This window comes from Vulpes lagopus, chromosome 6 (assembly GCF_018345385.1).
Source record: "Vulpes lagopus strain Blue_001 chromosome 6, ASM1834538v1, whole genome shotgun sequence".
NCBI lineage: Eukaryota > Metazoa > Chordata > Mammalia > Carnivora > Canidae > Vulpes > Vulpes lagopus.
This window is the reverse complement of record NC_054829.1, coordinates 86,161,605-86,189,514: the sequence shown is the minus strand read 5'-3', so window position 1 is coordinate 86,189,514 and position 27,910 is coordinate 86,161,605. Positions and strand designations below refer to the sequence as shown.

The following is a 27,910-nucleotide window of genomic DNA, read 5'->3' as shown; positions in this document are numbered from 1 at the left end:
GGAACTGGTTAATTTTATAGCGCTTTCCACAAATTCATATCCAGAGTAAATCAGGTACACCTGCATTTTTAAGGCAACAAGAATAAGGGAATCATTTAACAAGTTGTCCAGATGCACACTGTCCAGGATGAAAGTCACGTGATAGTCTCGGCTCTAGCATGACCACAAAAACATATGCACCAAATCAAAATTTAATTACACTGCAGGACACCACTTGTGAATTGTGCTACATATTTTATCAACTGCTCTGCTTTTGACAGGACAGTTTCCTGAAGGAAAGTTCCAAGAACTGAAGAGTTACAACACCCACATACCAGAAAGTGTTTCCTGAATTTGTTACAGGAACTGACATCTGCTATAATTTGAACATTTACTTCCCAGTAGGAGGCCCATTTAAAATTTTTGTTGAACACTATTTGTTCAACAACAGTAGACATAGACAATGTTTTGTTTAAAAAAAAAAAAAATCACCACCACCACCACCACCTTTTAGTTTCATAGTTTGGATATAACTGACCAATTCACAGTTCTAACTTTTCCCCTGGGAACAAAAACATCTGCCACCTGATAAACTGGGGGATGCCTGGTAGAGTGTGAGTTTGTTGTTTTGGGAGGGAGCCCAGAGTGGACAGGAAAGGGTAAATTAAATATCCAGGTCCTTGAGAAGAAACAATTCGTAGGAAAGTGCTGCATGATCAAACTTGGGCACTACTTCTTGGTACCTTCTGTTTATTTTTTAAATTTAAGTGCATATGGACACTTCAATTACAGTCTGTAACAGATACATAAATTTATAGAGATGGAGATTACTTTTTCTAACAACCTCTTGTCTATTTCAATGGGGGAAGGAGGACATGTGTATATAGGAGTATATTAAGTCAAAATGTAACTGCATTGCATGATATACTTTATGTATCTCTCACACACAGACTCCATTACACAAAGAGTAGTAGGATGGGCCTCTGACCTCAGAGCCAGCAGGGCTCCACCCAAGCTCCACCCCGTGGGGGTGCGGGGGGGGGGGGGGGGGGGGCAGAGTAGAACCAGCACCTTGGCAAGCACTCCTAGTGATTTCTAGTGTCTAGTCAAGTTTGAGAACCTTGAACTTAATAGGACTACATTGCACCTAAAATATTATTTGTCTGACAATCCAGCAGTAAGCAATACTGAAAATAAAGGCAAGATCATTTGGGGTAAAATACAGGCAAGTCAGTAACTAAAAAGTTACATCCTTAACTCTCTCCAGCCCACCCAAGCCAAGGATCATGTGGCCCTCAAGTCTCTAAGTATTCATCATCATATGAGCCATTATGGAGGAACAATAATTCTTGGTACTTGTAGAGTGTGGTCAAACTGTGGGTGCCCTTTAGAGATATAATACCTAAAACCATGGTAAAGGCCACTTAGGTATCAATCGAAATACAATATATATTCCCCTTCAGTTGACTTCAGTTCTTTTTTGACAAGATGTTGCTCCTGGGATTCCCCTTAAGATATTAAACCTGACATCAAATTACTGCTTGAGTAACAGCCTTAAGAATCTGATAGTTCAATCTGGTTAAATTAAAAACAAAGCCAATAAACCATAACAAGAAAACAAACGTTCACCAGAAAACAAGACTTCCAGGATATTAAGTCTGCTAGCTTTGTGGCCATCAGGTTAAGCTTTAACTCACTGTGGACAGGTAGGGGAAAGTTTGCACAGGGGAAAGATTCTCAACACTGATCACTGCCAAGACACAAAAAAGTCAGAACTTGGGATGGTTTTGAATTTAATTTTTACTTAGGGACTCTGGGCATTAACACTAAAAGTTGTCTTATTTTTCCCCTTGAGGCCTAAAGCTAAGCTCCACCTGACACATTTATATTTGAACAAAATATTACTGTGCATTCTATCTGCTGTATTATTCTGAACAAATGAATACATATATATTTATAATAAACAACCTGAAGCAGAGCTAAAAATACTAGTTTCTGCTCTCCCTTCAATTTTTTTCATTTACATAAAATAAGAATCATTTAAGCTGCTGTAAAAGTTATGCACACACCCTATACCAATAAAATGTAACTGAACCACAACAGAGATTATGATATCCAAGCATGTTATGTTTGTACTTCTGAGCCAAGAAACTTTGTCCTAAAGATGTAGGCTTAATCTCCAAATAGTACTGAGGAAAAATCAAAATACACCATCACTTGTAGTTCTTACTACAACTCACATACAGGACTTTCCTTTTTAAAAGACAGATTTTTGTAATTAAGTTTATTTGCCAATCTTGGAAAACAAAATAGAGAAAATTCCTAATAGAAAACTAAGTTTATATATTTATTTTTTTAAAGAATTTATTTATTCATTAGAGACAGAGAGAGAGAGAGAGAGAGAGAGGCCAAGACACAGGCAGAGGGAAAAGCAGGCTCCATGCGGGGAGCCTGACGTGGGACTCCATCTGGGGCTCCAGGATCAGGCCTCAGGCTGAAGGTGGCGCTAAGCTGCTGAGCCTCCTGCACTGCCCGGAAGTCTATATATTTAGAAGCAATCAAATTGTGTGTTATATCTCAAAGCAGTAATGAAGATAATTGGCTTCTTAATTCCTCCACTTCACAGATATTAGGTAATACATAAATTTGAATGCTCAACACAAATGACAGTACCAAAATGAGATTTCCCTCTTATCCCTGATTAAGATAACATTTTTCTTTACTGAGAAGATGTGAAATTTAAATTGCTTAAATGCAGTGTTCACTAAATTCCATTTTTAAAAGAATACAGAAGCAAAAAAAAAAAAAAAAGGAATACAGAAGCAGCAATTGAATACCTTTTCATGCTCTCGTACAGAATCCCCTAAATCTTTTGAGAGATCACTTGCGTTAATGTTGCCAAAGAACATCCCCATAAACCAGCTGACTGAAAAAAAATGACTCAATTCTCCTTCTTTATCTTGGAAGAAGCTGTAGTCTGAGTCAGGAAGCTCAGCTGGCTCTCAGGATGAACTAGAAGGAAATCACTTAAGAGACCTGTCTGTTTCTCTTCTGTCAAGGACACTGTTTACAATGGCGTCATAAGGGAAAAAATGAAGATATTCACTAGGTCAAAATACTGCATAAATTATCTCCCTCTTGAAATTACTTCCTTGAACCGCACTTTCCAAAATACCATAGCATTCTTCTTTGATATCTGCTCACATTTAACCAGAGTTTCTCTGCTTTCATGAATTTTCTTCCAAGGTAATCAATCAGTAGCTCACAAATCAGGAGGGAAGAGGACAGAGCAAAACTGGTTCTATACCAGTTTAAGAGCAATGCTTCTTGCAATGGAAAAATTTCCCTCACCAAAGAGATCCACCAAAAACCGGCTTCGTAATTATCTTGGGAACAATCTGACTTTGCTTTATTATTATTTTTTAAACGTCATTAACATTAACTTCAGTCAAATTCAAACAAAAACGCTGTGGCAGAACTAACTAAACCTAATTTCCTTTTGCAATTTGTCTGAAAGTGCTTTCTTCTGAGATGTGTTCAGCCACCAGATGCTACTCTCCAACAGAATTTTAACTCCCCCACTCCCCCCTTCCTCCTGGGGGTGGGGGGTGGAGGAGGGGCAGGGCTTCTCCAAGAGCACAAGGTGCATTTTAAAACTGGTAATCCCTGGCAGTAGTTGAAGGTATGTATATATTCCTTTCTAGAATTCAAGGATTGCTTCAACTGGGGGCGTAGGGGGAGAAGCAGAGATGAGGAACCAGACAAAGCCCTCCTTTCTGTTTTATCCATGAACACACTCTTCAATATAAAGCAAGCTAATCCTCATAGAAAAGTATAAATCTACAAACTATTATTAAGATTCTATATCCATTCCTACCCATCAAAGGCTTGCCACCTTCAAAAGAGGGCATGCCAGATTGTATATTTTTATAAGGTATTCTGTGCCTTAGATGAGAATTTGGAAACTAAAGCCGCAATCTGTTAACTATTTCACATTAAAGAAAGTTAAGTGTGTTAAAACTCCCATCAAAAAGTCGTCAATGTTATCTGTTGTGCTTATAGGTTCCAAAGAAAGCACACACTAATCTGAGAGCTGAGGCATAGTATGCGTATGTCCTGCTTTAACTGATACTGCATTTCTAAGTGACTGCCTTTCTCCACAACTCGAAAACTCAAACCAGGGGATCCCTGGGTGGCTGAGCGGTTTAGTGCCTGCCTTGGGTCCAGGGTATGATCCTGGAGTCCTGGGATCAAGTCCCGCATCGGGCTCCCTGCATGGAGTCTGCTTCTCCCTCTGCCTATGTCTCTGCCTCTCTCTCTCTCAGTCTGTGTCTCTCATAAATAAATATTAAAATATATATATACTAAAAAAAAAAAAAAAAAAAAAAAAAACTCAAACCAAATACTAAGTGCTTTCAAAATAATGACCCAAAATACAATGTTTAAAACGTAGGCAACTTGTGTTCCCCAGGTGGCTCCGTCGGTTAAGCGTCTGCCTTTGGCTCAGGTCTGGGTCCTGGAGTCCTGGGATGGAGCCACATGTTGGGTTCCCTGCTCAGCGGGAGACTGGTTCTCCCTCCTTCCCTCCCTCCCTCCTTCTGTCAAATAAATAAAATCTTATTTAAAAATTTAAAAACAATAATAAATAAGTAAAACATAGGCAGATGTCTACCACTTCTGGGAAGGGGGGAAAAAAAACCCTAACCGCAAAATAATCAACTTCCTACTTTTAGGTTTTAAAATGTGGGAGAGGACTGGTCAGCTTCAATTTATAAAGGTTCACAAGCTAAGAAATACTTAGGTAGAACGTCTCATTCAAAATACTTCCAGCCTATGCAGGAGATGCTAAAAATGTGAGATAACATCTTGTCTTAAGGAGCTGACTGTAGAAAAGGAACACATTGCCTAGTCTCTTCACATGAAAAATTAGTCATGGGACGCCTGGGTGGCTCTGTGGTTGAGAGTCTGCCTTAGGCACAGGGCGTGACCCCAGGGTCCTGGGATGAGTCCTGCATCAGGGTCCTGGGAGGAGTCCTGCATCAGGCTCCCCCACAGGGAACCTGCTTCTCCCTCTGCCTGTGTCTCTCTGCCTCTTTGTGTCTCTCATGAATAAATAAAATCTTGAAAAGAAAAGAAAAAGAAAACTTAGTCATATCCCAACCATAAGTTTCAAATGAAGAATATTCCCTTACAGCAATGTCAAATAATGAGAGAAAAGTGCCATGGCCATCTCATGTATTCACTATCAGTGACACAAATTTCATTCTCTTCTAAGTTCTTATCTACCTCTTCCACAAAAAAAAAAAAAAAAAAGTCAAATTATTTTAAGTAGTGCACAATGAAACAACTGTGGTTAGAACAAATTGAGCTATGAATCTTGAGGGTCAAAGAGTCTACCGATTCAGACTAATTGTTCCAAGAGAAAAAGAGATACTGCAGTGGCACATGGGCAAGATTTTACTACCCTAGATTATAAATCAGAGGTGATGGTTCTGTTTCTCTTAGCACTACTCTGAACAATCTGACCCAGCTTGAGGTTTCCTTGAAATCCAAAAATATATGCAAACTTCTTAGATCTCAAAGATTACCTACTGTCCCACAAAATACAATGTCTAAATGAGTACAGACCACAGACCAGATGAAACTGGAGAAAGTGAATATTTACAACTTGTGAGATCTATTCCCATTATGCAAGCTAGGAAAACAACAGACATCATGGCTTTGTTCCTAGTTCAAGGGCATGTCTGAAGGCCAGGTTAGAAGAGCAGAATATACACAGACCTATTTCAATTACTAGCAAGTTGCACTACCACACAGGTAATTCAAATTTTTCCATTTAATAGCAAAGCACTCTTAGCAGAAATTGCTTTTTGTACACTTATAGTGAGGCTCTGCAGTTCCCTTTTCACATCTCACCTCAAGATTAAAGAGGAAGTCTGGAAGTAAGGAAATGCTGCAGAGCAGCTCAGGAGTCAGGCATTGCTCTACTATGTGACCTCAGGCAAGAAACAGGCTGGCTGGGCCTCAGTTTCTTTAACTAAACATGAAAAATAATAGTACTTACCTATTTAAGTGACTGAGAAGAATCAAAGAGATAATCCAATTAAAGTAGCTGTGCCTGGCACACTGCATGCAGTGACCAATTAGCTATTATCTCATCTTATTCTTAATTAGTTTAAGAGCTGAGGCATTGAAATCACTTGCACCTGAGTTCAAATCCCAGCTCCATATTATTGAGTTCTGTTGGGTAGTGTTTAATTTCTTAGACCAAGGTATCTTAATCTAAGGCTTTATTCCACAGACACCCCCCCCCCACCCTTGGCAGTTAAGTTTCATTAGAGGTTAGCCGAAAAAAGATGCAACTTTTGCTTCTCATCCATCCAAGTTTTCCTACTATGTGGTTTCAAGTTAAGAACCGCCCCCCCCCCTTTTTTTTGGAACAACCAAGAACATGGGGCAGGAGATAAACCACTGAGTTCAGAGGATTAAATATATAAAGCAGACAGCACACAAGAGGCAGAACTATTTCTACATGAAATAGTTCTCTTCCTAGAAAATCCTCTTAGGAAAAAAAAATCTTGAATTTTATATAGCCCAAACTTCAGTATTGGAGCATCTATTTCTTTCAGGGGTACACCTGGGTTTTCAGACCTGAAGCGTACTCAGCCTTCTAAGACACCCCCAAATCCCTAAACTACATCAACTATCAACCCCAAGAGCCCTCCTACTTTTAAATAGTTGACACCAAGCTGATTTTTTAGAGAAAGTTGAAAAAGAACTTAAACGTAACTCTAAGTTGCCCTCAGCACCAACCTGCTGTCGCAACTAAAAATGAACTCACACGCAACAGTCTGGGTCGTGTAATGATCACTAATGCCTTGTCATGGGTCCTTAACACTCGTTACAAGAAAAGGAACCGACCGTGGAAAGTCGGAGCCTGAGGTCCTCACAATCGCGGTCCTCGGGCAGCAACTGCACTTCATGACCCCCCCAACCCCCACCCCCACCCCCACCCCCACCCCCCCGTGCATTCCGGGTCTTTGCCTGCTCAGCAGATTCTCGCACGCTGCGCCGTGTTAGGTGGGATCCCGCATGGTGGCCGTTAAAATTCTCCATCACTCCCCAGCCGGATTCTCAACCACCTTGTCCAGGGCGAGCTGCTTTTACATTAACTGACTTCTAAAATTCCCATCAAAATAGCAGCCGCCAACCCCCACCCCGACCCCCCCCCCCCCCCCCACATACACACACACACTCAGGAGAACCCACGGGAGGTGCACAAAGAAACTAAATGAAAATTCCGGGCAAAGGCAGACAAGTGGAAAAAACAACTCAATTTCCACGAAAACGACCATTATTTTGGAAGACGGGAGACATTGGACTTCGAACTCCACGTCTCTCCTCCACTCTGCAGGAATTGTGCAGTGCGCTCCCCCAACTGGTGTGCGTGTGCGCGCGTGTTCTGACCTGACGGTAAGCACCGAACCGCGGCACCGGGGACGCGGAGAGCAATGACGAAGCCGCTTCCTGCCGGCCGTCGCGGCGCCCAAGCTCCCTCCCCCGCCGCCCCCTGCCCGCACCCCGCAGCTCCCCGGCCGCCAGCGCGCGTCAAAGTTTCCGCCGGCGCCGGGCTCACCTGGACTGGGCTGCCATCGTTCAGTCCGCAGGGCTCAGGGGCTTGCGTCCATCGGAGCCCCCGACCCGCGCCTGCGGCCAGCGCCGCGCTCACCAGCGGCCGGCGCCGGGCGGGGGCCGCCTCCGCAGCACGACTCGCCGCGCTCCGGGGCTACCTGCTCGGGCAGCCTCGGGCTCCGGCCGGCCGGGCTCGCACCAGCCTGGGGCACATCCGGGCACTGGGGCCTCTGCGGGCCCGCGGCACTTCGGACCAGCTCGGGGACCGGCGCGGCCGAACTCGGAGCCAGCGAGAGCCCCCGCGGCGGCCTCGCAGGAGCCCGGAAACCCCAGCGGCCCGCGCCCCCGGCCCCGCGGCGCTCCGCAACCCCTGAGCCGAGCGGGCAGCCGCGCCGCGGCTCGCGGAGACCCGAGGCGGCCTTCTGGCTCGCTGGAAGTTGTCCGAGGTCGCCGGAGTACCCCCTGCCAGGAAAGTTCTGGTGGTACGGTCCGCCTCCTTAAATGGGCACGGCGCTCCGCGGGCCCGAGCCGCAGGCTGCGCCGGGCGGGGGCACCTCGCCGAGCGCCGACGCAGCCCCGTGCGCCCGCCCGCCCGTCCGCCCGCCCGTCCGCCCGCCCGTCCGCCGCCCAGCCCCGCCTGCAGGCCCCCGGCGAGCGCGCTCTTGCCAGGTTTTAACAATGTACCAACACCCCGCCGGAACACCCAGTCCCCGGGCGCTCGAACTCAGCCCCGATCGGAACACGGCTGCAGCGCCGGGCCCTAGAGGCTGCCGCGAGCAAGGAGCGGAAACCACAGCCGCACGCCGCGGCCGCTCCTTTGGGTCGTTCCGATGCGTGCGGCCAGGAAACGTGCGGCCAACGCGCTCTTTCTCGTTTTACTCCGTTCACTTTCAGTTTTGATTTCATGACATTGGGAGAAAAAAAAAGAAAAACGTTTACAAAACGCCCTTCCCTTTTCTGGACAACATACTGATGACAGAGTAAACAGTAACTCATTTTGGGGGTTGGCACTTGAAAACCAAAATCACCGAGGATGCGAACCAACCACACGGTATAAGAGCACTGCGCGAGAAGTACAGGTGAAAACGGGTCCTACACTAAGAGGCCCGGGAGGTGTTTGAACACTGCCTCCAGGGAAGCAGGAAAACCTTAGGTGGGCAGAGATGGAGGGAGGCCGCGCTCCAGTAGCTCCGGGGGGGGGGGGGGGGGGCAGCAGCACACTGTGGGAACTGAAAAACTCTTAAATGAATGCCGCCGACTGAATGCCTGCCCGGTAGACTCATCAATTCTACCTTGAATCGTCACAGCGCTGTCCACCTCACAAAGACATCCTCCAGACTTGTTACTAACGAGCCATGGAACACGGACATGTGTGACTTCTGGCATGAAGCACGGTGCTGGGAGGAAGGCCCCAAAGCATCTCTATGGGCGGTTCTCAAAGTGTGATCAGTAGACTGCAGGAGTCCCCAAGAACTTCTCGGAGGTCAAAACTATTCTTAGGTTAGCACAAAGACATTATCTGTCATTTTCAACTGTGCTGACATTTGCACTTCTGGGTGCAAAGGCAATTGTGGGGTGACTGCCTGAGCACTGACCGAGGCAGTGGCAGCAAATGGGACTAAGCAGTACTGACTTCTGCACCAACACACGTAGCAGTTAAAACAAGTGCCCTTTCCCAATGTCCTTAATGAAGCAAGCAGCAGGAATTACTACTTTTGTTAAATCTCAACAAGGCCTCGAGTAGAGGTCTTTTGGATGTTCTTTGTGACAAAATGAGAAGTGCACACGAGCACTCTGCTCCTGCAAAGTACAACAGTCTAGAAGAAAAGCACTTGTGTAATCGAGTTGTGAGCTAAACCAGCTGTTTTTTCATAGACTACCATTTTTACACGAAAGCACAATTGAGGAACTGTGATCATTCCAACTTGGGTTTTTGGCAGTCATTTTCTCAAAAATGCAAAGTGAGTCTGTTTCCTCAGGGAAAACAACTGACAGTTACCTACTGCCAATGATAAAATTTGAGCTTTCAAGCATTTTGGGAAACTTTTACATCTGCCACTGTGAGCTTAATAGCTTCCCGAATCATGAAAAGACTTTTCCAATGAGAATGGAGGAAGACCCATTCATCGCCCCGAATGATTCCATTTTGCCTTCAGATCTGTTCCTCTTAACTACCATTTTTCTCCCTCCAGCTTTATCTGGCAAGGGACCCAGAGGGTAAACCATCCAGGACTGGGAACCAAAACTATCCCCGGACTCCCGGACTCCAAGCCCGTGTGGTTGACCCCAAGACAATGATCAACCTGACCTTTTGCTGCTCAGCTGCAAGCACCAAACTTTGTTCCGCATTTTCCCTATATAAACTCAGAAGTATTCTCAGCACCTTGGAGATAGTTCTTTAGGACATTAACCCGCTATCTCCTGGCGTTGGCTTCACTGAACTAAATTCCTTTGTTTCACCACCGCTTGTCTCTCAGCCCTTTAGATTTTGTTAGCGGTGAGTGGCAGAACTTGGTTTGTTTGCCCCCACCACCACCCCTACCCTGGGCCAGGTGTTCCCGCACCCTTGGGCTCCAATAACAAATTTTCTTGTGAGCCAGCCAGGAGCTGTGCTTCCCTTTTGTCCAGCCCTCTTGGGATTCCTGGATGGAGCAGCTGGCTACAGTGCACCAGGGCTCGCCTGTTCATTTCCCAAATCAGTGACACTGACAGGCTGGAGACAAGCACTAGTGACTGGTTGACCTCAGGCAAGGAGAACAGTCCCTCATAGTGGCCAAAACTTGTTGTGGGCACACTTCCTTCCGCTTACCCTGGATAGGAACCGACTGCCTTAACCACATTTGGTGAAGCAGAGAAATTAACTGAGGAATAAGTGGGCCCTGAAAGATGTGGTCCCTGGTAAACTCCTTCACACTGTACACTGGGCCCTGTCCTTCTCAAGTTCCCTGTTGTCTGAGCTCCTTGGAATCATTTTGAGCTTGCATGGCTGGTTCATATGATTTGTAACAAGGAATTTATAAAATTCGTGATTAGAAGTACCATTAGAAGAGGAGAAGGGACATGTGGCAAGTAGGGAAGTCAGGAGAGGTGTTTTAAGACTCTTGAAATTCCTGTAAGAATGGGAAGTACTGGGGATCCCTGGGTGGCTCAGCGGTTTGGCGCCTGCCTTTGGCCCAGGACGCAATCCTGGAGTCCTGGGACCCAGTCCCACGTCGGGCTCCTTGCATGGAGCCTGCTTCTCCCTCTGCCTGTGTCTCTGTGTGTGTGTCTCTCTCTGTCTCTCTCATGAATAAATAAATAAAATCTTTAAAAAAAAAAAAAAGCTCAATCTGAAATTCCTTGTGAAAAGTTCCAACAAAGCAGATTTAAAAGAACTTAAATGGCCAATTACTATTCTTCCTGTGCTTGTGTAAATAGGCCAAGTTTGTTAAAACTGGACTTGTGGGACACCTCGGTGGCTCAGCAGTTGAGCATCTGCCTTCTGCTCAGGTCATGATCCCGGGTCCAGGGATCAAGTCCCGCATCGGGCTCCCTGCAGGGAGCCTGTTTCTCCCTCTGCCTGTGTCTCTGCCTCTCTCTGTGTGTCTCTTGTGAATAAACAAATAAAATTAAAAAAAAAAAAAACTGGACTTGTTTTACAAAATAGTCTTAATTTAGCTACCTTTGTTGGAAATGAAGGTGATTTTGGAGAGAAAAGTTATGTTTCAATAACATACTTTTGTGGATGTTAGATTCTAGTTGTGATTATCTTTAAAGGTCTGTTCACCTAAACTACATAACTTGAGGCAAATTTCAGAGGAATTGCCACAATAACTCAGGTATAGACAATCTTCATGCCTGTTGCTCTGTGGGAATAATAAAAGGACCCATGGGCATAGGACTGAGCAGTTGAACAATGGGAGGTACTTGCTCTTAGGGGTCCTTACTACTCCCTTCTCAGTCTACACTGTGTCTGAAGTTGCCCATCGGACTAGCTCTCTCAAATTAATCACCTAGGTCACACAGGCCCTCCCTGGGGGAAGTAAAGGATGGAGCTGAATATCTGGGTATCCTTTGCTCCCGTGGTGGCGAGGTGCAGGTCATTAACATGTGTTTGCCTTAGTAAAAGAACAGATCACCACCACCACCACCACCACCACCACGCATGCCCCTCTTGTGGGAAATGCAGAACATGCCAGAACTAAGTAGCTAACTGCTGAGCAAGTCCAGTGGAATAAAGCTGCCCCCAACATAATAAAAAGTTAAATAGTATTCAGGGATCATCTCAGGCAATGGTATGGACTTCCTTTAGTTAGGTAACTCACTATTACACTGACTATTACATTCTATGTGGCATGTATGGCAAAAATCACTCCCTGAAAACCAAGTGGACCCCACTCTGTTGGGTTAACTATGGACTTCTGGAAATAATGCATGGCCTTACCTTCCTTATGATTGGATTAGCCCATACACTTGGGGATGAATTATCTCCCACTGATTAAACTGGAGTTAAATCCTAGTGATTTCTCATAATTGGGATATTGTTAAAACTCGACATCATGCAAAGAGGGCTTCTTGATGGTTTTCTCCCTTAGCCATATTTGTCCCAGGAGCCACCTCCATCAATGTGGGGGGCTTTAGGCAAGCATACAACCAGCCACCTTTAAGCAAACCGAGCATACAGTCACTCTCCTAAAATGATGAAACCACACAAATTCAAGAACTAGCCCTTCAAAACTGGATAGTCCTTGACATTTTGACTGCAGCCCAAAAGAGGAACCTGTGCTCTCATTTAAACAGAATGTTATGTCTCAATTCCAAATTACTCAAAAAACGTAACTAAAGCCATAACAGATTTAAACACACATATAACTGCTGTAGATGCCCTAGTTCTAGATCCTTTTAGCAGCTGACTAAATTCGATTGCTTTCAAATGGAAATATGCCCTGCTAAGCATTGCTGTATTTCTTGGTCTTCTCTTTGGTTGTTGTCTGACTTTGTATTTTGTCAAATAAGAGCCCACGCATGTACTAGCTCAGAGATCCCCTTCTGTCCTCCTCAGCAGGGACACAAGAAACAAAATTCTCCTAACCTATCAAAATCTTCTATTCCAAAATTGCTACATTTAATTATCCCTGGCCCGCAGGAAGTAGTTACAGCAGAAATAACCCCTGACTTTTCTCCTTCCACTGAAATGGAATGATGACTTGACAGTGAGGATTTGAAGGAGGTCCCAGTCATTGCCCAGATTGACTCCATTTATTTAGCCTTCAACCATTTCCTCTTAATGATTTTGTTTTTCCCTCCAGCTTATCTGTTAACTCAGGCAAAAACCCAGCAGGCAAAACATCCCGTGATGGCAACCAGCACTACCCCTCAAGCAATCACTACTCCCCTGATGCCAGCAAGACCCCACGATTGACCCCAAGACAACTGTCAGCCTGACCTTTGCTACTGCTGTGAGTACCTACGGATCTTTGTTCCATGTCTTCTCAATTTAAACTTAGAAGTATTCTCAGCACCTTGGAGATATTCTTAGGACATTGGTCTCCTGTCTTCCCAGTGCTGACCTCACTGAAATTCCTTTCTTGTTTCACCACTACTTGTCTCTGGGTCTTTAGAATTTTTTAGTGGCAAATGGCAGAACCTGATCTGTTTGCTGCCCCCACCCACACCACCACCTTGGGGCTGGGTGTTCTTGCATCCTTGAGCTCCAATAACAAGATGAGAGAAATAAATGTGATTTTAAGAGATCTGCATAACTTTGTGACCAGTATCTTCTAATTAGTACAAAATCATGCATGGAAAAAGATTCACTGAAAGCGTAAGACAGATGAATGGATTTTAACGTATCAAAGTAAAAACCAAGACAAAAAAACACCCTCAGTGATAGGATTTCAGATTCCACACTGCAGCCAAGCTTTAAGAAAATAGGACTTGTATACTTTTGGTATGATTAAAATACTGCCCCCTTTTCTGTGTGCAGCTGGATCTTCTCTTCTTCATAGATTTCAACCAAAACAACATTACAACAGATTGAATACAGAAGCATATGAGAATCCAGCTGCCTTCTACTGTATTAACCTTCTACTTAACAGTAAAGAGATTTGCATGAATGTAAAATAAGGCCATAACTGTTGCTAATTTATGGATTAGATAAATTTTGGATTTTTTTTCAATTACAAAGTATTTAAATAACAAGTAATGGGTTTATTTAATAAATAATATTTAACATATTAAATATCTCAATTTTAATTTTTAATATGGTATCAATAGATAAAACCCATATATAAAAAACTTTGGGGTTCTCAATAATTGTGGGGCACAAACTTATTCCATGTCATTTGCTAATACTTTCATGTCCCTCTCACCTCTCCACACTTACCACAGCTTCTCTTGCATTATAGGCTATACTCTTATTAACTATTCCCATGTAACCTCTTAGCATCTAGATCAGCTTTGAGAAAATATGGCCAGATTACCTGGGACTTGTGTTAAAAACACAGTGGCGTCTAGAACTATCGAACCAAAGTCCTTGTGTGGTAGGGTCCCACAGCTAAGCATTTCAGCATATTCTCCAGGTAATACTTGTTTCTGCTTATATGTGAGAACCACTTACCTAGATCACGGATATTTAGAAAATAATGTTAAGAGCTTTTGATTCACTAACGGTCTATAATCCCTAAAATCATTTTAGAAGTCATGGTTGAACAGCATTTATCTTCAGAGATCGCTATCAAACAAAATACCATTGCATGCATGTATTCTTATTGCCATGATAGAATGATAAACCTTCAAGGAAAGAAAGTATAAATTCAGAGAAAAAGTCTACTCCTAAGAATTTTCTGCTTGCCATTTCCCTCCCCTCCCCCCACTGTTTTTCTCTTTTTCTTCCTAATACCAATTATGATCATCTGTGCTTTAAACAAATTGGTACCAGACATAAGTAAGATGAAACAGTATTTCATAAGAGCATTTACTCACAGAGTCTCCATTTACCACAGGCCAGAAATGTAACAATAGTAATATTACAAGTACATGTTTCCTCTGTGAACTGTGTTAATTGTTCTGGCACTATTTAAATATGAGGAAATGAAAGAATACAGCAAATGGTTACCCAAAAAGAGGGAATCACCAGATTATGATTACACCTGAACCTACTCAGGCTCTAAAAACTGTAAATTAGTGAGGGTAATTTGAAACCAAAGCAAGATTATACTTGATTTGTAATAGATCTAAAAATACTAGAGGAAAGTGCAAAGAAATTTTCTGGAACTAGATACTGCCTGTGGCTGCAGTACAGCAATACAAACATGGGTGTTATTACTTCCAAGCATTTTGAAAACACCACTGTGTCCTAACCACAGACTTGACAAACTTACAGAGTAATGAAACTGAACGAAAGAGACATTTTTGATCTTTAGGAGGTGGAGGGGCAAAAAAGTCTTTGGTATTCGGAAAAAATTTGGAGAAAGCCCCATATATAACATTTGTTATACTTTGATGTGTTCATGATCTCCCTGGCACCCAATTAGGGAGCCCATGAGGTTCCGCAGACTTCAGGTGAAGAATCACTGGGCCCTGAGAATAAGCATTTCAGCATATTCTCCAGGTAATACTTGTTTCTGCTTATATGTGAGAACCACTTACCTAGATCACGGATATTTAGAAAATAATGTTAAGAGCTTTTGATTCACTAACAGTTTAGAAAATAATGTTAATAATGTCCAGTATGCTCAAACTGGACCAGCTCATAGACCCAACTTAAGTTTACAAGTTAAGAGGTAAGATCACCTGTCAATCTTCACTGCCCCTTTAAAAACTTAGAGCTATCTTATGAATGCCCAGTGCAGTGAAGATTTGCTAATGAAAACAGAAAGATGTTACAGGACACTAAAACACCATCTATACAGCAAAATAACAAGTTTCTCTGTACAGTGAGAATATGCTAATCAGTCTACATTTTCTAAATTAATCCTACAGTGACCAAGTATGCTAAAACCAAAAGTAAGGGGACACAATTTAACAAATAGGGTAGAATTTACAAGATGAGTTAGATTATTTCACAATCTAAAATTTGTTCTTAAATAACAAAAGAGTATTTTTTATTAGCTCTTTAAATTAATGACCTTTATAAATGACACTTGAACACATGTAGTGGCAACAATATATGGCATATATAACACACCGTAAGTACGATCACAAATATGTACTAGATATTGTAGGGTTTTTTTAAGATTTTATTTATTTATTCATTAGAGACAGAGAGAGAGAGAGGCAGAGACATAGGCAGAGGAAGAAGCAGTCTCCATGCAGGGAACCTGATGTGGGACTTGATCCCGGGACTCCAGGATCACGCCCTGAGCTGAAGGCAGACGCCCAACCACTGAGCCACCCAGGTGTCCCTGTACTAGATACTGTCATCCAAGAGAGAAGACAGAATCATCTTTCCAATGCTCCACCATCTATTTGACAAAATATACAGACATATGTTTAGAATTATGTATATTTACATTTTTAATTCTTAAAAAACTTTAGAAGGCAAAATCTTTCTAACACACCCTAGTTGAAATTAAAGGAGGAAAAAGAGGGCTACATAGGTTAGCTTAATCCAAACTATAAAATATCTCTTTCAACGTACTACACATTTGGTCCACAATAATCATCCAGTGATTCTACTCTTTAATAGCATTTTTAGGTCTAAAAGTTATATAGGTCAAATCTCCTAAGAATTGCCACTTCATTTCAATGGAATGTTATTTAATGAGGACACTGCAAAAATCACTTCACAAAAAGAGGTCTGCTCAAGGTTGCCACTGGAAGATATCAAATAAAGCAGACACAGGAAAAGGGAGAAGAGGCAGAGGAGGAGAAAAGATGAGCAGTCCAAGGGGCCAGAACTAGCAGGGAAAACAGTATCATAAGCACCACTGGAAATTAACTACTCTCCTTGTAGCTGTGACCTCCATGCAAAGTAGTTCTCCTCTCACTGGTCTTGAGAAAACCCTCTTCTTCCCCAGGCACTCTTCCAAAGCCTTACCCCACATCTCTCAGGTCCTCTACTATGGTCTTCAAACTGGGGGTACAAGGAAATTCACAAAAGGTATGAGGGCCGAAGTTTTAGGCAAATCTCTTTCCAAGGTCCTTAACTTCCAAATGCCCTCTTCAGGCCTTCCTTTCACTTCTCACTTGCCTTTCCCTAGCTGAACAGGAAAAGCAGTCCTCTCATCCCCAATCAAGAGTACATTGCTCCCTGGTGTAAACACCTTTGAGGCCCCAAGGAAGAGAGAGAAGAATCCCTGAGCTCAAATCAAACAATAATCATGGGTGATTCCTCATTTAAGACATCCAGGTAGGGGCGCCTGGGTGGTTCGGTCAGTAAAGTGTCTGCCTTTAGCTCAGGTCATGGTCCCAGGGTCCTAGGGTCCATATTGGGCTCCCTGCTCTGCAAGGAAGCCTGCTTCTCCTTTTTCCCTTTTTCTCCTTTTTCCCTCTGCCCCTCTCCCTGCTAATGCTCTGTCTTTCTCTCTCAAATAAATAAGATTGTTTGGGGGGGGGGGGGGAGACATTCAGGTAACCAACCTGTAGCAAGGCACATGCTTTCTCTATCTAGCTATATAGCAGAATTACAAAATGAGGTGAAGATTTTCTCTGATAGGTCTGAAAATGAAGACTTGCAGTTTCTCAACATTCTATGGGGGTGGGAGCGTCGTACACAAGTAAAAAGGTCCAGAACTACCGCCCAACTTCAGCTTACTCTTCACTGAATGAATGTCTTTTTCTCTACTTCTGGTTTACACTTTTCTGTGTCTCCTTCTATTTGTGCATCGTTAGAGCATCCCTCCTTACTCTCCTCCCCAGGACTCCTGTCCTTCCGCACCAATTACTTATTCTCAGCCTACAAACAAGTTCAAGGTTCAAGTTTTCCAAACCCCAACCCAATAAACACACACACACACACACACACACACACACACACACACACAGCATCTTTAAAAAAGTGTTTTTTAATTTTAGAATAATTTTAGATTTACAGAAAAATTGCAAAGAATTCCCATATACTTCCCCAGTCAGTTTCCCAATTTTCACATATTATAGCATTCTGTCATCTGCTGAAACTGAGAAATCAACACTGGTTTTATTACTTTTAAACTTCAAACTTTGTTGGAATTCAGTTTTTCCATCAATGTCCTCTTTCTGTTCCAAGAACCAATCCAGAGCATCACACACTGCACTCTGTGACAGTATCTCAATTTTACTTGGCTTTTCATGACCTTCACACAGTTCTGAGGAGTTCAGGCCAAGTGTGCTATAGCATGTTCCCCTCCCTTCCTCCACTAATCTGGGTTTATCAGATGTTGTCCCTTCAAGAGAGGGAGGGAATTATACTATACATCTTATTTGGAATTCTTCTGTGGGAAAGATTTGCTTCTCCTCCATCTATTAATTTATAGAACCACTTTTTTATTTAAGTATGGGCTCATGGTTATTTTATCCTTTGGGCTATAATTCAGTGCTACATGATTTATTTTATTCATCAAATTGTTCCATCCCTGGCCATTGGGTGCTCTCAGATTAACTCTTTGTCCCTTTGATTTGCTCCCATTCTTTTGTCTTTTGAGCACTTCCTTACCTTCTGGTACTACAAGATGCTCCAGGCTCATCTATTCTTCTCTACCCAATTCTAGAACCAGCTATTTCTCCCAGATGTTAGTCTTCTCTTCTTAAAAGCTATCCCCTGGGTTGCCTGGGTGGCTGTAGGTTAAGCATCTGACTCTTGGTTTTGGGTCAGGTCATGATCTCAGGTTAATAAGATAGAGCCCCGCATTCGGCCCCACATCAAGCTTCACATGGGGCTCCTGGCTCAGCTGGGAGTCTGCTTTTCTCCCTCCTTCTCCTCCCCCTCCCTCTCTCTCTCTGCCCCTCCCCCTGCTTGAGCTCCTGCTTTAAATAAATCTTCAAAAGAAAAAAAAAAAAAAAGCTATCACCCAATCTCTTGCCATCCCAGGCAAACTTCCTAAATGAAGAGTAGTCAGTCAGCTTCCTTTGTGATGTCCGCAACCACCTTCCTTCAAAGCTCTCTTCCAAAGTGATTTTAGGATACCACTCTAATTGGGGGGAAATCATTTTATTTTGTTTTATAATCCTTTCTGTTCACACATTCATTGTAAGACATTAGAAAATTTCAATTAACTCTCGTTCTGTATGTGGTCTTGGTCAATATCATCAGTGACACTCCCAAAAGTTTAACTCCGCCCAAACCTCTCTCCATGACTCCACATTCATTCTTTCCAGCTGCCCAAAAACACCATCCAGAGTATCAAAAGGCACTTGGAAGGTTGTCTGAACATTCACTTAGTGAAAAGTGTATCACCCTAGAGATGCCAAAAGATACCTATCATTCAGCCTGAGCTGTTGCTTGAGTCTGCAAAGGGCATTTTCTCTGTAAAGAATACAATGTTTCCAGTCTCCAAAGAAGGGATGGTCAAGAACTGAGGGAGGAAGGCTAGAGCTGGTTCCACTCTTGCAAATAAAAGCAGAAGGCAGAATTTATAAAGGGCTTCCAATTAGCAATCAGGAGGGACATGAGTAACATAAAACTAAAAAAAGTCATTATCTTTATACTGTGTTTAACTGTGATGAACAGCAATAAACATCTTAAAATAGCAGCTGCTTCCTTAAATTTTTGACTAGCAAAAACCAATGAGTGTGCACAGTAACAGGTGGTGTGTGCAGAGTAATGAAACCTTTTTAAAAAGGAAAGGCAAACAAGATGAGGGAAAGAAACAAAATCAGCCTGAGAAATGGCCACAGACTAGGCAGTGACCCCCAGCAAGTCACGCTCAACAGGGCCAGAATTATTCTGATGCCAGCTCCAACGCAGTCCTCTCCCTCTGGTCCCTTGGCTATCGACCAGTATCCATCACCCAAACTAAAGATCAGTTACGCACTCCTTTTCCTGGCTCCTTCCTCACATGCAATTACCACCCACTCAAGAGACCCAGAGGTCTCTTGAGATAGAAATGCAAGGATACAGTGGTGGGGAGTTCTTCATTTAAAATACTTCTCCAGGGCAGCCCCGGTGGCGCAGCGGTTTAGTGCCGCCTGCGGCCCGGGGCATGATCCTGGAGACCCTGGATCGAGTCCCACATCAGGCTCTCTGTGTGGAGCCTGCTTCTCCCTCTGCCTGTGTCTCTGCCTCTCATTCTCTCTCTGTGTCTCTATGAATAAATACATAAAATCTTTAAAAAAATAAAATAAAATAAAATACTTCTCCATTAAAAAAAAATTCTCCATTATTTTCAATTTAAAGATTCTTATTTTGAGAGCGAGAGTGAGCATGAACACAGGTACACAGGGGAAGGGTGGAGGGAGGAGAATCTCAAGCAGACTGTGCTTAGCTTGGAGCCAGACACTTAGACTCAATTCCACAACCCTAAGATCATGACCTGAGCTGAAAGCAAGTGTCAGACGCTTAACTGACTACACCACCCAGGCACCCTTCTATTATTTTCAATTTATACGACTATTCTCTAAGTACTTTTTCTTCCCTTGGGTTGAAACATCTTCACTCTCCTGTTTTACAAAAATATCTCATGACATGGGAAGATATTATAACATGGTGTAAGGGGGATGGCTGGGTGGCTCAGGGGTTAAGTGTCTATCTTTGGCCTAGGGCATGATCCCAGGGTTCCGGGATCGAGTTCCGCACCAGGCTCCCAGCATGGAGCCTGCTTCTCCCCGTGCCTGTGTCTCTGCCTCTCTGTCTTTCATGAATAAATAAATAAAATATTTAAATAATAATAATAATAATATAGTGTAAGGTCTTTAGAAAAAGCAATTGCGGGGCACCTGGGTGGCTCAGTTGGTGAGGCATCTGCCTTCTATCCAGGTCATCAGCCCAGGGTCCTGGGATCAAGCCCAGCATGGGGCTCCCTGCTCAGCAGAGGGCTTATTTCTTCTCCCTTTCCCTCTGCTGCTTCCCCTGCTTGTGTGTGTGCTCTGTCAAAGAAATAAAAATCTTAAAAAAAAAAAAAAAAGCAATTGCAATACAGGTGCATTTGTTAGGAACCCACTTCATCAAAATTTAATTGAATATGTGTATTAAAAAGACTGACTGGGCCTCTGAACCAAAATGCTAGCCATAGATATTTCTGGATGGAAGGATCAAATGGCTTGTCTTATCCTGGGCATTTAAATATTTTCTAAGTGTTATAAAATGAACACATATCTGCATTTCTAGTCATTAAAACAAAACAAAACAAAAATCACAATTATCATAAAAATAAACTATACTCAAATCTTAGCTCCAGAAAGGAGACCAAGGTCATCTAATCCACATCTCTATACAAGAATGCTTTCTCTACCTAGTTTGTTTGCAAATCTCCAATTTAATCTATTGTAATTAAAGGGCAGCCCTGTCCACCAATAGCCAGGGATGAACACCAGAAAGTTCTGTGCTCCACAAAGCTAAAATTGGCTTCCCTGCAGCCCTCATCCACTGGTTATACTTTGGCTCTCTTAATCTTAATGTAGCTATCCAGCTTTCTTATGCTTACTGGGTATTAGAGGGTGTTTCTTCTTCAGTCCTTTTTCCTTATACCTATGTATGTTTTCATATTTAAAATGCATCTAAAATAAAATAAAATGCATCTACTCTAAGGGTATCATGTTGGGTGAAGCCCAGTCTACTGGATCTTTGCCTTGTAATTGAAATGTTTAGTCATTTATTTTAATTATTGATATTGCTGGGTTTAAGTTCTACCAACTTGCTATTCGTCTTCCAATTTCCCTTGAGATTCCTGTTGCTCCTCTCCTGCATTCTTTTGCAAATTTTCAGGCCCCACCCAAACCCACAGAATCAGAAACTGTTGGGTGGGGGGTAAGGGGGCACCATCAGGAATTTCAACTAGCCTCCAGGTGATTCTGTTTTCTACTAAAGTTTAGAAACCACTGCTCTAGGGCTAATAGAAGGCATCCTTAACATACCAAATTCTATTTAGAGTACCTATTCCCAGCTTACACTTTCATCATCTAATTCCTTTTGGAAATTTAAAATAATCACAACGTCTTCTAGAACCCCTACCATTCTCTTAGCTCAGGTTTTTTTCTCATATATCATCGTGCTTTTTCAATAGCTTAAGAATTCTCTCTTGCCAACTTTCTCTCCCCACTTAGCCTTCAACACTACTGCCAGAATATATCATTCCTAAAATACACATCAGATGTTACTCTCTTGTGGAAAAAAAGATAAAATGCGCGTTTCCTACAGCCTCCAGGATGATGACCATACTTCTTACAGGGACATCCCACATACATACCCTTTGGGTCAAACTTCAGCAGCCCTGCTCATCTACCAACTGCTTCCTCACCTTATCACCTCTACTGCCAGCCAGCTTTGCACAGAGTATTTTCTTTGTTGGAATGCTCTCTTCCCCCTCCTCCAGCTGGAGTCCCCACTACCATTTTTCAAATCCCAACCAATGCAGCTCTTTTCCGAAGCCTCCTCTGCTAATCTTAACCTTGATGCTATTCCACGAGCTCCTAGCTCTCCTGTATATCAAGTCAACAGGGTGGGACAGGATCAAGGGGATTGTTTGCTTGTTTGAGCAGAAAGGCGGCTAAAAGATAACTCAGCTACGGGAAACAGGGCTGTGAAGAACTCTGCTAGTGGCAGCTGCAAGGCTGCTTCCTACACCTGAACCCCAGGGAGAGCTCTGCCCCGGAACCAGCACCACCCGAGGAACTCTCTCATTATGTAATCGCTGGACTCTGACCTAGGTCCACAAATGGACATCAGTGAACTATTTTCAACATTTCAAAAAGGCCAAAGGAAAGCACGTATTTGCCCATGGAAAGTATGTGCAGGACTGTGCTCTGGACCTTTCTGGAGCTTATGCCAACTCCGTGTGGTAACAAGAGGGAGTTCATTCTCACCAGGAAGTCTGACTGACAAGTTTATATGGATTAATTTTAATAGGAAAGTGAAGTTGTTTAAATGTATAGTTTGTTTAGTAGAGAGATGCTTTCAAAATACGCAGTTCCAAGGAGAAGGGAGAAATAATAACAGAAAATAATAATATAAAACACACAGAGAGGACATGTTTGAAGACAGGCTACTTCCCCACAGATGTGAATAATGGAAATGATTCAGATCCTTCAGACTGGGCACTGGTTCACAGCCTTGACTCTACAGGAGAATCACCCGGGGAGATTTAGAAATTCCTGAAACTTGGGCCACACCCCGGGGCCAATTACTCTCTGGAGGCAGGTAAACGTCCTCAGGTAATTTAATGTGCAGCCAAGTTTGAAAATCTCTGCTTTTGAGCCTTACGACCTCAAGTGAGGGCTGCAGAGCAGAAGCGGTACCCCTATGTGGGAGGCTGCTTAGAAATACAAAATCTTAGGGGCTCCTGGGTGGCACAGTGGTTGGGAAGCTGCCTCTGGCTCTGGACGTGATCCCGGGGTCCTGGGATAGAGTCCTGAACATCAGGCTCCCTGCATGGAGCCGGCTTCTCCCTCTGCCTCTTTCTGTGTCTCTCACGAATAAATAAATAAAATCTAAAAAAAAAAAAAAAAAAAAATACAGAATCTTCGGTTCCATTCCAGACCTACCAAATCACAATCTGCATTGTAACAAAATTCCCAGGTGATTCATACACCCAATAGAGTCTGAGAAGCACTGCACTGTAAAATACAGAAGATTTAAGAATTCCTTAAACTCTCAAAGACCAGTGACCAATATCGTCCCAATATTAAGTCTAAAACAATAATCTCTAAACAATGTTTGAGGGCTTTTCCATTCCTTCAAAATAACCTCAAATTTTCTTGAGTACACATATAAGAAAAAGGGAAGGATTCAGGGCACCTGGCTGGCTCAGTCTGCCTTCACCTCAGGTCACGATCCTGGAGTCTGGGGATCCAGCCCCCAAGTCAGACTCCCTGCTCAGCAGGGAGCCTACTTCTCTCTCTCCCCCTCCCCTTGCTTGTGCTCTGTCAAATAATTTTTTTTATTTTTTTAAGATTTTATCTTTTCATTCATAAGAAACACGGAGAGGCAGAGAGGCAGAGGGAGAAGCAGGCTCCTTGCAGGGAGCCCGATGGGGGAACTCAATCCCTGTACCCAGGGATCACCCCCGAAACCAGAGCCAAAGGCAGACGCTGAACTGCTGAGCCACCCAGATGTCCCAATAAAATCTTTTTTATTTTTTCATTTTTTTAAAAGATTTCATTTATTCATGAGAGACACACAGAGAGAGAGAGAGAGAGAGAGAGAGAGAGAGAGAGGCAGAGACACAGGCAGAAACACAGGCAGAGGGAGAAGCAGGCTCCATGCAGGGAGCCCAACGTGGGACTCGATCCCGGGTCTCCAGGATCACGTCCTGGGCTGAAGGCGGCGCTAAACCGCTGAGCCACCCGGGCTGCCCCCAATAAAGTCTTAAAAAAAAAAAAAAAAAAAAGACAAAAAAAGAGAAGGATGTAAGAATTGGAAGAGAGGAAACATTTCCCCATCTCTGCAGACCATTTTCTCCTTTTGTGAGCAAAAAAAGTTTACACAGACAAATCACAATGATCAGTAAATTGCAGTTCATAAATTACATTAAGATCTAATCTTCACGAAGCGCCTGGGTGGCTCAGTGGTTGAGCATATGCCTTCAGCTCAAGTCTTGATCCTGGGGTCCTAGGATCCAGTCCTGCATCAGGCTCCCCATGGGGAGCCTGCTTCTTCCTCTGCCTAGGTCTCTGCCTCTCATGAATAAAATGTTTAACAACAACAACAAAGAAAGATCTCATCTTCCCACACATAAAAAGAGGTTATGTCAACTACTGACGTTTGTCTATGATAGCCAGGCTTGTCCTAAATGTGTTTTTATTTCTAGCAGATGTTTGAATTGAAACAATTCAAAACCTAATTTGAGGCCCAAGTTTCACATTCCATTCCATTCCAAGAGGGCAGAAGCTCTTCTTCAAAAACTCAAGGGGAGGTGGTTCACCGGAGGTCGGAGGTCGGGAGCTCTGCCCCCTACCTAGGTCACATGCAAAACAGGAAGATTAAAATGAAATGAAAGCAGCATTAAGCATCTATTATGTCCAAAGCCCTGTACAACCTTACAGGAGAGATTTAAGTCTTTGTCTTCTAATCACTAACTCAGGGAAAGGAACATTTTCTAGGTCCTAAATAACTTGAACATACAACAAATCTGATGAACAAAAAGTTGATTCATAACCAACCAATCCATAACCAATGAATTCATAACCAGTTCATAACCAACCATAACCAATATAACCAATTCATAACCAATTAACCACCCAGCCTGGGTGGCTCAGAAGGTTTAGTGCCATCTTCAGCCCAGGATGTGATCCTGGAGACCCGGATGGAGTCCCGGGTCAGGCTCCCTGCATGGAGCCTGCTTCTCCCTCTGCCTATGTCTCTGCCTCTCTCTCTCTCTCTCATGAATAAATAAAATCATAAAAAAAAATAAAAACCTCTTCATGATCAAGGATCTCTAAGTTATTGAGTTAATTAATTAGTTTTAACCACCATGTTTAAGAATTCATTTACACCAAAATTACACCAGTTTTAGTTCACCGTGTTGCCTGTAGTCTCAGCAAGGAGGAGACTTTCTGGCTAATCCAATTAGAACTCAGCCAGTTCCAGGGTCCAAGGTGAGAACTCTTAGCTGGTAACTCTACTCCTAGTTGACAGACTAGTTAGTGCCCTTAACACCTCAAAGCCAGCTGGCCTCGCCTTGTGACTTAAAATGATTAACCACTTAATAGTAGTCCCCTACATTTTATCCACTTGGAAATTCAAAGAAAGATGACTTTTCCCCCAAATACAATATTCCCTCAGTTTGCATCCTTGAAATGGTTAGTAACAACCCTAAATACATGCCAAAGTCTGGGCACAGTGGCAAGAAGGTGCTGGGAATAATTCTGTTAGTGATATTAACTGTGAATGTTTGCTGAGCACCCACAGTATACAGTGCTTTGCCTGTATTAATTCCCACTGCAAGCCATTAAGCCAAGTAACACTACTGCAATCCCTGCTATATCCATAATGAGGGTAAGGCCCAAGAAATTGGGTGATTTCCTCAGTCACAACTGGTAAGTGGTGGGATGGAGCTATAACCCTGGCACCCTAGCTCCAAGAACTCTTGCTCTTAATCACGATGCCAAGTAGACTCTGGAGAAGCTACTGTTACACTGTCAAGCTGTCAATCACAGAACCACTTTTACAGCCTTTCCGTAAATATTTATCCTGACATCTAGCTATGTTTCATCACAGCACTCCCAAATTTGTCATTACTTTTGAACTCAGCTAGACAGCTTTTACAGAAGGCAAATTAGGGATTTATGATCACAGTTGAAAGACGTTCGAGGGGTGCCTGGCTGGCTCAGGCCAAAGAGCTTGTGATTCTTCACCTCAGGGTCATGAGTTCAAGCCCCACACTGGGCATCGAGCCTACTTAAAATAAAAAATAAATAAGATATTTGATATCTGCGACCAGGGCATCTACCATATTTCAATGACTAAAGATAAGGATATAAAAGAAGCACGTTGAGGTAAACATGGAACTCCAGTCCTGGTATTTACCTGATATTTCAGGTGCTATGAACACTCAAGTTTCCCACCATGAAGATGTGGTTAAGAGAAACCCACCTCGGGGGATCCTTGGGTGGCTCAGGGGTTTAGCACCTGCCTTTGGCCCAGGGCGCAATCCTGGAGTCCCGGGATCGAGTCCTGCGTCGGGCTCCCGGCATGGAGCCTGCTTCTCCCTCTACCTGTGTCTCTGCCTCTCTCTCTCTATGTCTATCATGAATGAATAAATAAAAAATCTTAAAAAAAAAAAAAAAAAGAGATGCCCACCTCCATCCTAGCAGAAAGTCTGCAAAGCTGTAAACTAATGTTACTGAGTCTGAGGTAACAGTAACACAGTTATTGATAGTGGTGTCATCTATGACAATCACTTTGTGAAGAGAAAGCGATTTCAGAATAAGAACTTGGCTGAAACAATTTCAACTAATAGCATTTCTCTCTCCTACCTCTTTTCTCTCTCCTTTAATAAATGCACGGTTGCAGAGAGCTATATATGTAGGTTACATATTTCCAACAACCTTAAATAAGTGGATCACAGCTGATAAAATAGTAAACAGAAAATCATTCTCTATGCAAACAATTTTTCTAATGCTCATACACTTACTTATTCTCAGCGTTGAACCAAGTTCCCGAGAAAAACAGCCTCACAGCCTACATGTAATATTTAAGCCCTAGTTTTTCAATGAACTTTGATGACATCTATAGCATGTTACCCAAAACATCTTTGGCAAGTAGCTCCTTGTGCTCTGCTTACCCACTGTTAGTGGCTAGCAGTGTTGCTCTTGGATGGCATCCTCTTTGTGGGCAGTCTGAAATTGTTCTTGGGAGACCTGGGATTTCAAGTTATACACAACCTCTGCTGTACAGCTTTCTAGAGATGTATCCCATGGGCTTGTGTTTTCTTCATACTTCTTTCATGTCAACTGCTAACCAAGACTCTTTTTGAGTATTACCAAAACTGGAGTGCTGATGGCACCTCCTGGAAGAGGACCAGCTATCTCTACAACTTATGTAGCCTTAAAGAAGTGTTAAATTGTTACTACTCTAGAACAGTTATTGCCTCTGGTTTCTTTCACTTCTTGAGGAATGAAGTCTTCTACAGAGAGGGCTGACCCCCAGCCAAATCTGACTCAGCCCAGTCCATATATTGTTGTCAAGCCCTCAAAGCTCAGAACTGTTGTGGTCAGACCCTGGCCCTGAGAGGGCAAACGGCCAGGAAAAAAAAAAAAAAAAAGATATCATAAAGGAGCTTTCTAGGGCCTTGGGTCAATCAGACCATTGAGGCTGAGCCCTGGAGTTCTTCCCCATGAGGTACACTGTTAAATAAAGCCTCATCCACATGCAACACTGCTGCATGCTCAGAATAGCATAAGATTCTGAGGAGGAAAACAAGAGGGAGTGGCTACTGCATAAGGAGCAGAGAAAAAAAAAAGAATCTAATCCTCTTCCTTATTTTGCAGGTAAGAAACTCAAGTACCAGGGTTTCCCAGGTTTAAATAGATTTTAATATGATTTTCTTAAAAAATGTGACCACAAGGGAATCCCTGGGTGGCTCAGTGGTCTAGTGCCTGACTGGCCCAGGGCGTGATCCTGGAGTCCCACATCAGGCACCCTGCATGGAGCCTGCTTCTCCCTCGGCCTGTGTCTCCACCTCTCTCTCTCTCTGTGTCTCTCATGAATAAATAAATAAAATCTTTAAAAAAAAAAAAAAAGTGACCA

General features: G+C 43.1%; 1 protein-coding gene and 1 long non-coding RNA gene across 4 annotated transcripts in view; one reads left to right on the top strand and one right to left on the bottom strand.

The window, feature by feature from the left end:
* AFF1 (AF4/FMR2 family member 1) overlaps nt 1-27,910 on the bottom strand; it is a 217,855-nt gene that overhangs the window by 136,958 nt on the left and 52,987 nt on the right. Inside the window, exon 1 of one of the 3 annotated variants that reach the window (XM_041758999.1) lies at nt 7,616-8,033. The exons of the other annotated variants lie outside the window; for them this stretch is intronic. Within the exon in view, the coding sequence (XP_041614933.1) occupies nt 7,616-7,632 (17 nt within the window). The 5' untranslated portion in view covers nt 7,633-8,033. Of the gene's footprint in view, nt 1-7,615; nt 8,034-27,910 lie in introns of those variants that run through there. 3 annotated transcript variants of the gene reach the window in all.
* LOC121493246 lies at nt 4,407-13,844 on the top strand. Its single transcript, XR_005988429.1, has 3 exons — nt 4,407-7,452; nt 12,900-13,049; nt 13,577-13,844. It is a non-coding gene; the product is annotated as an uncharacterized LOC121493246 (long non-coding RNA).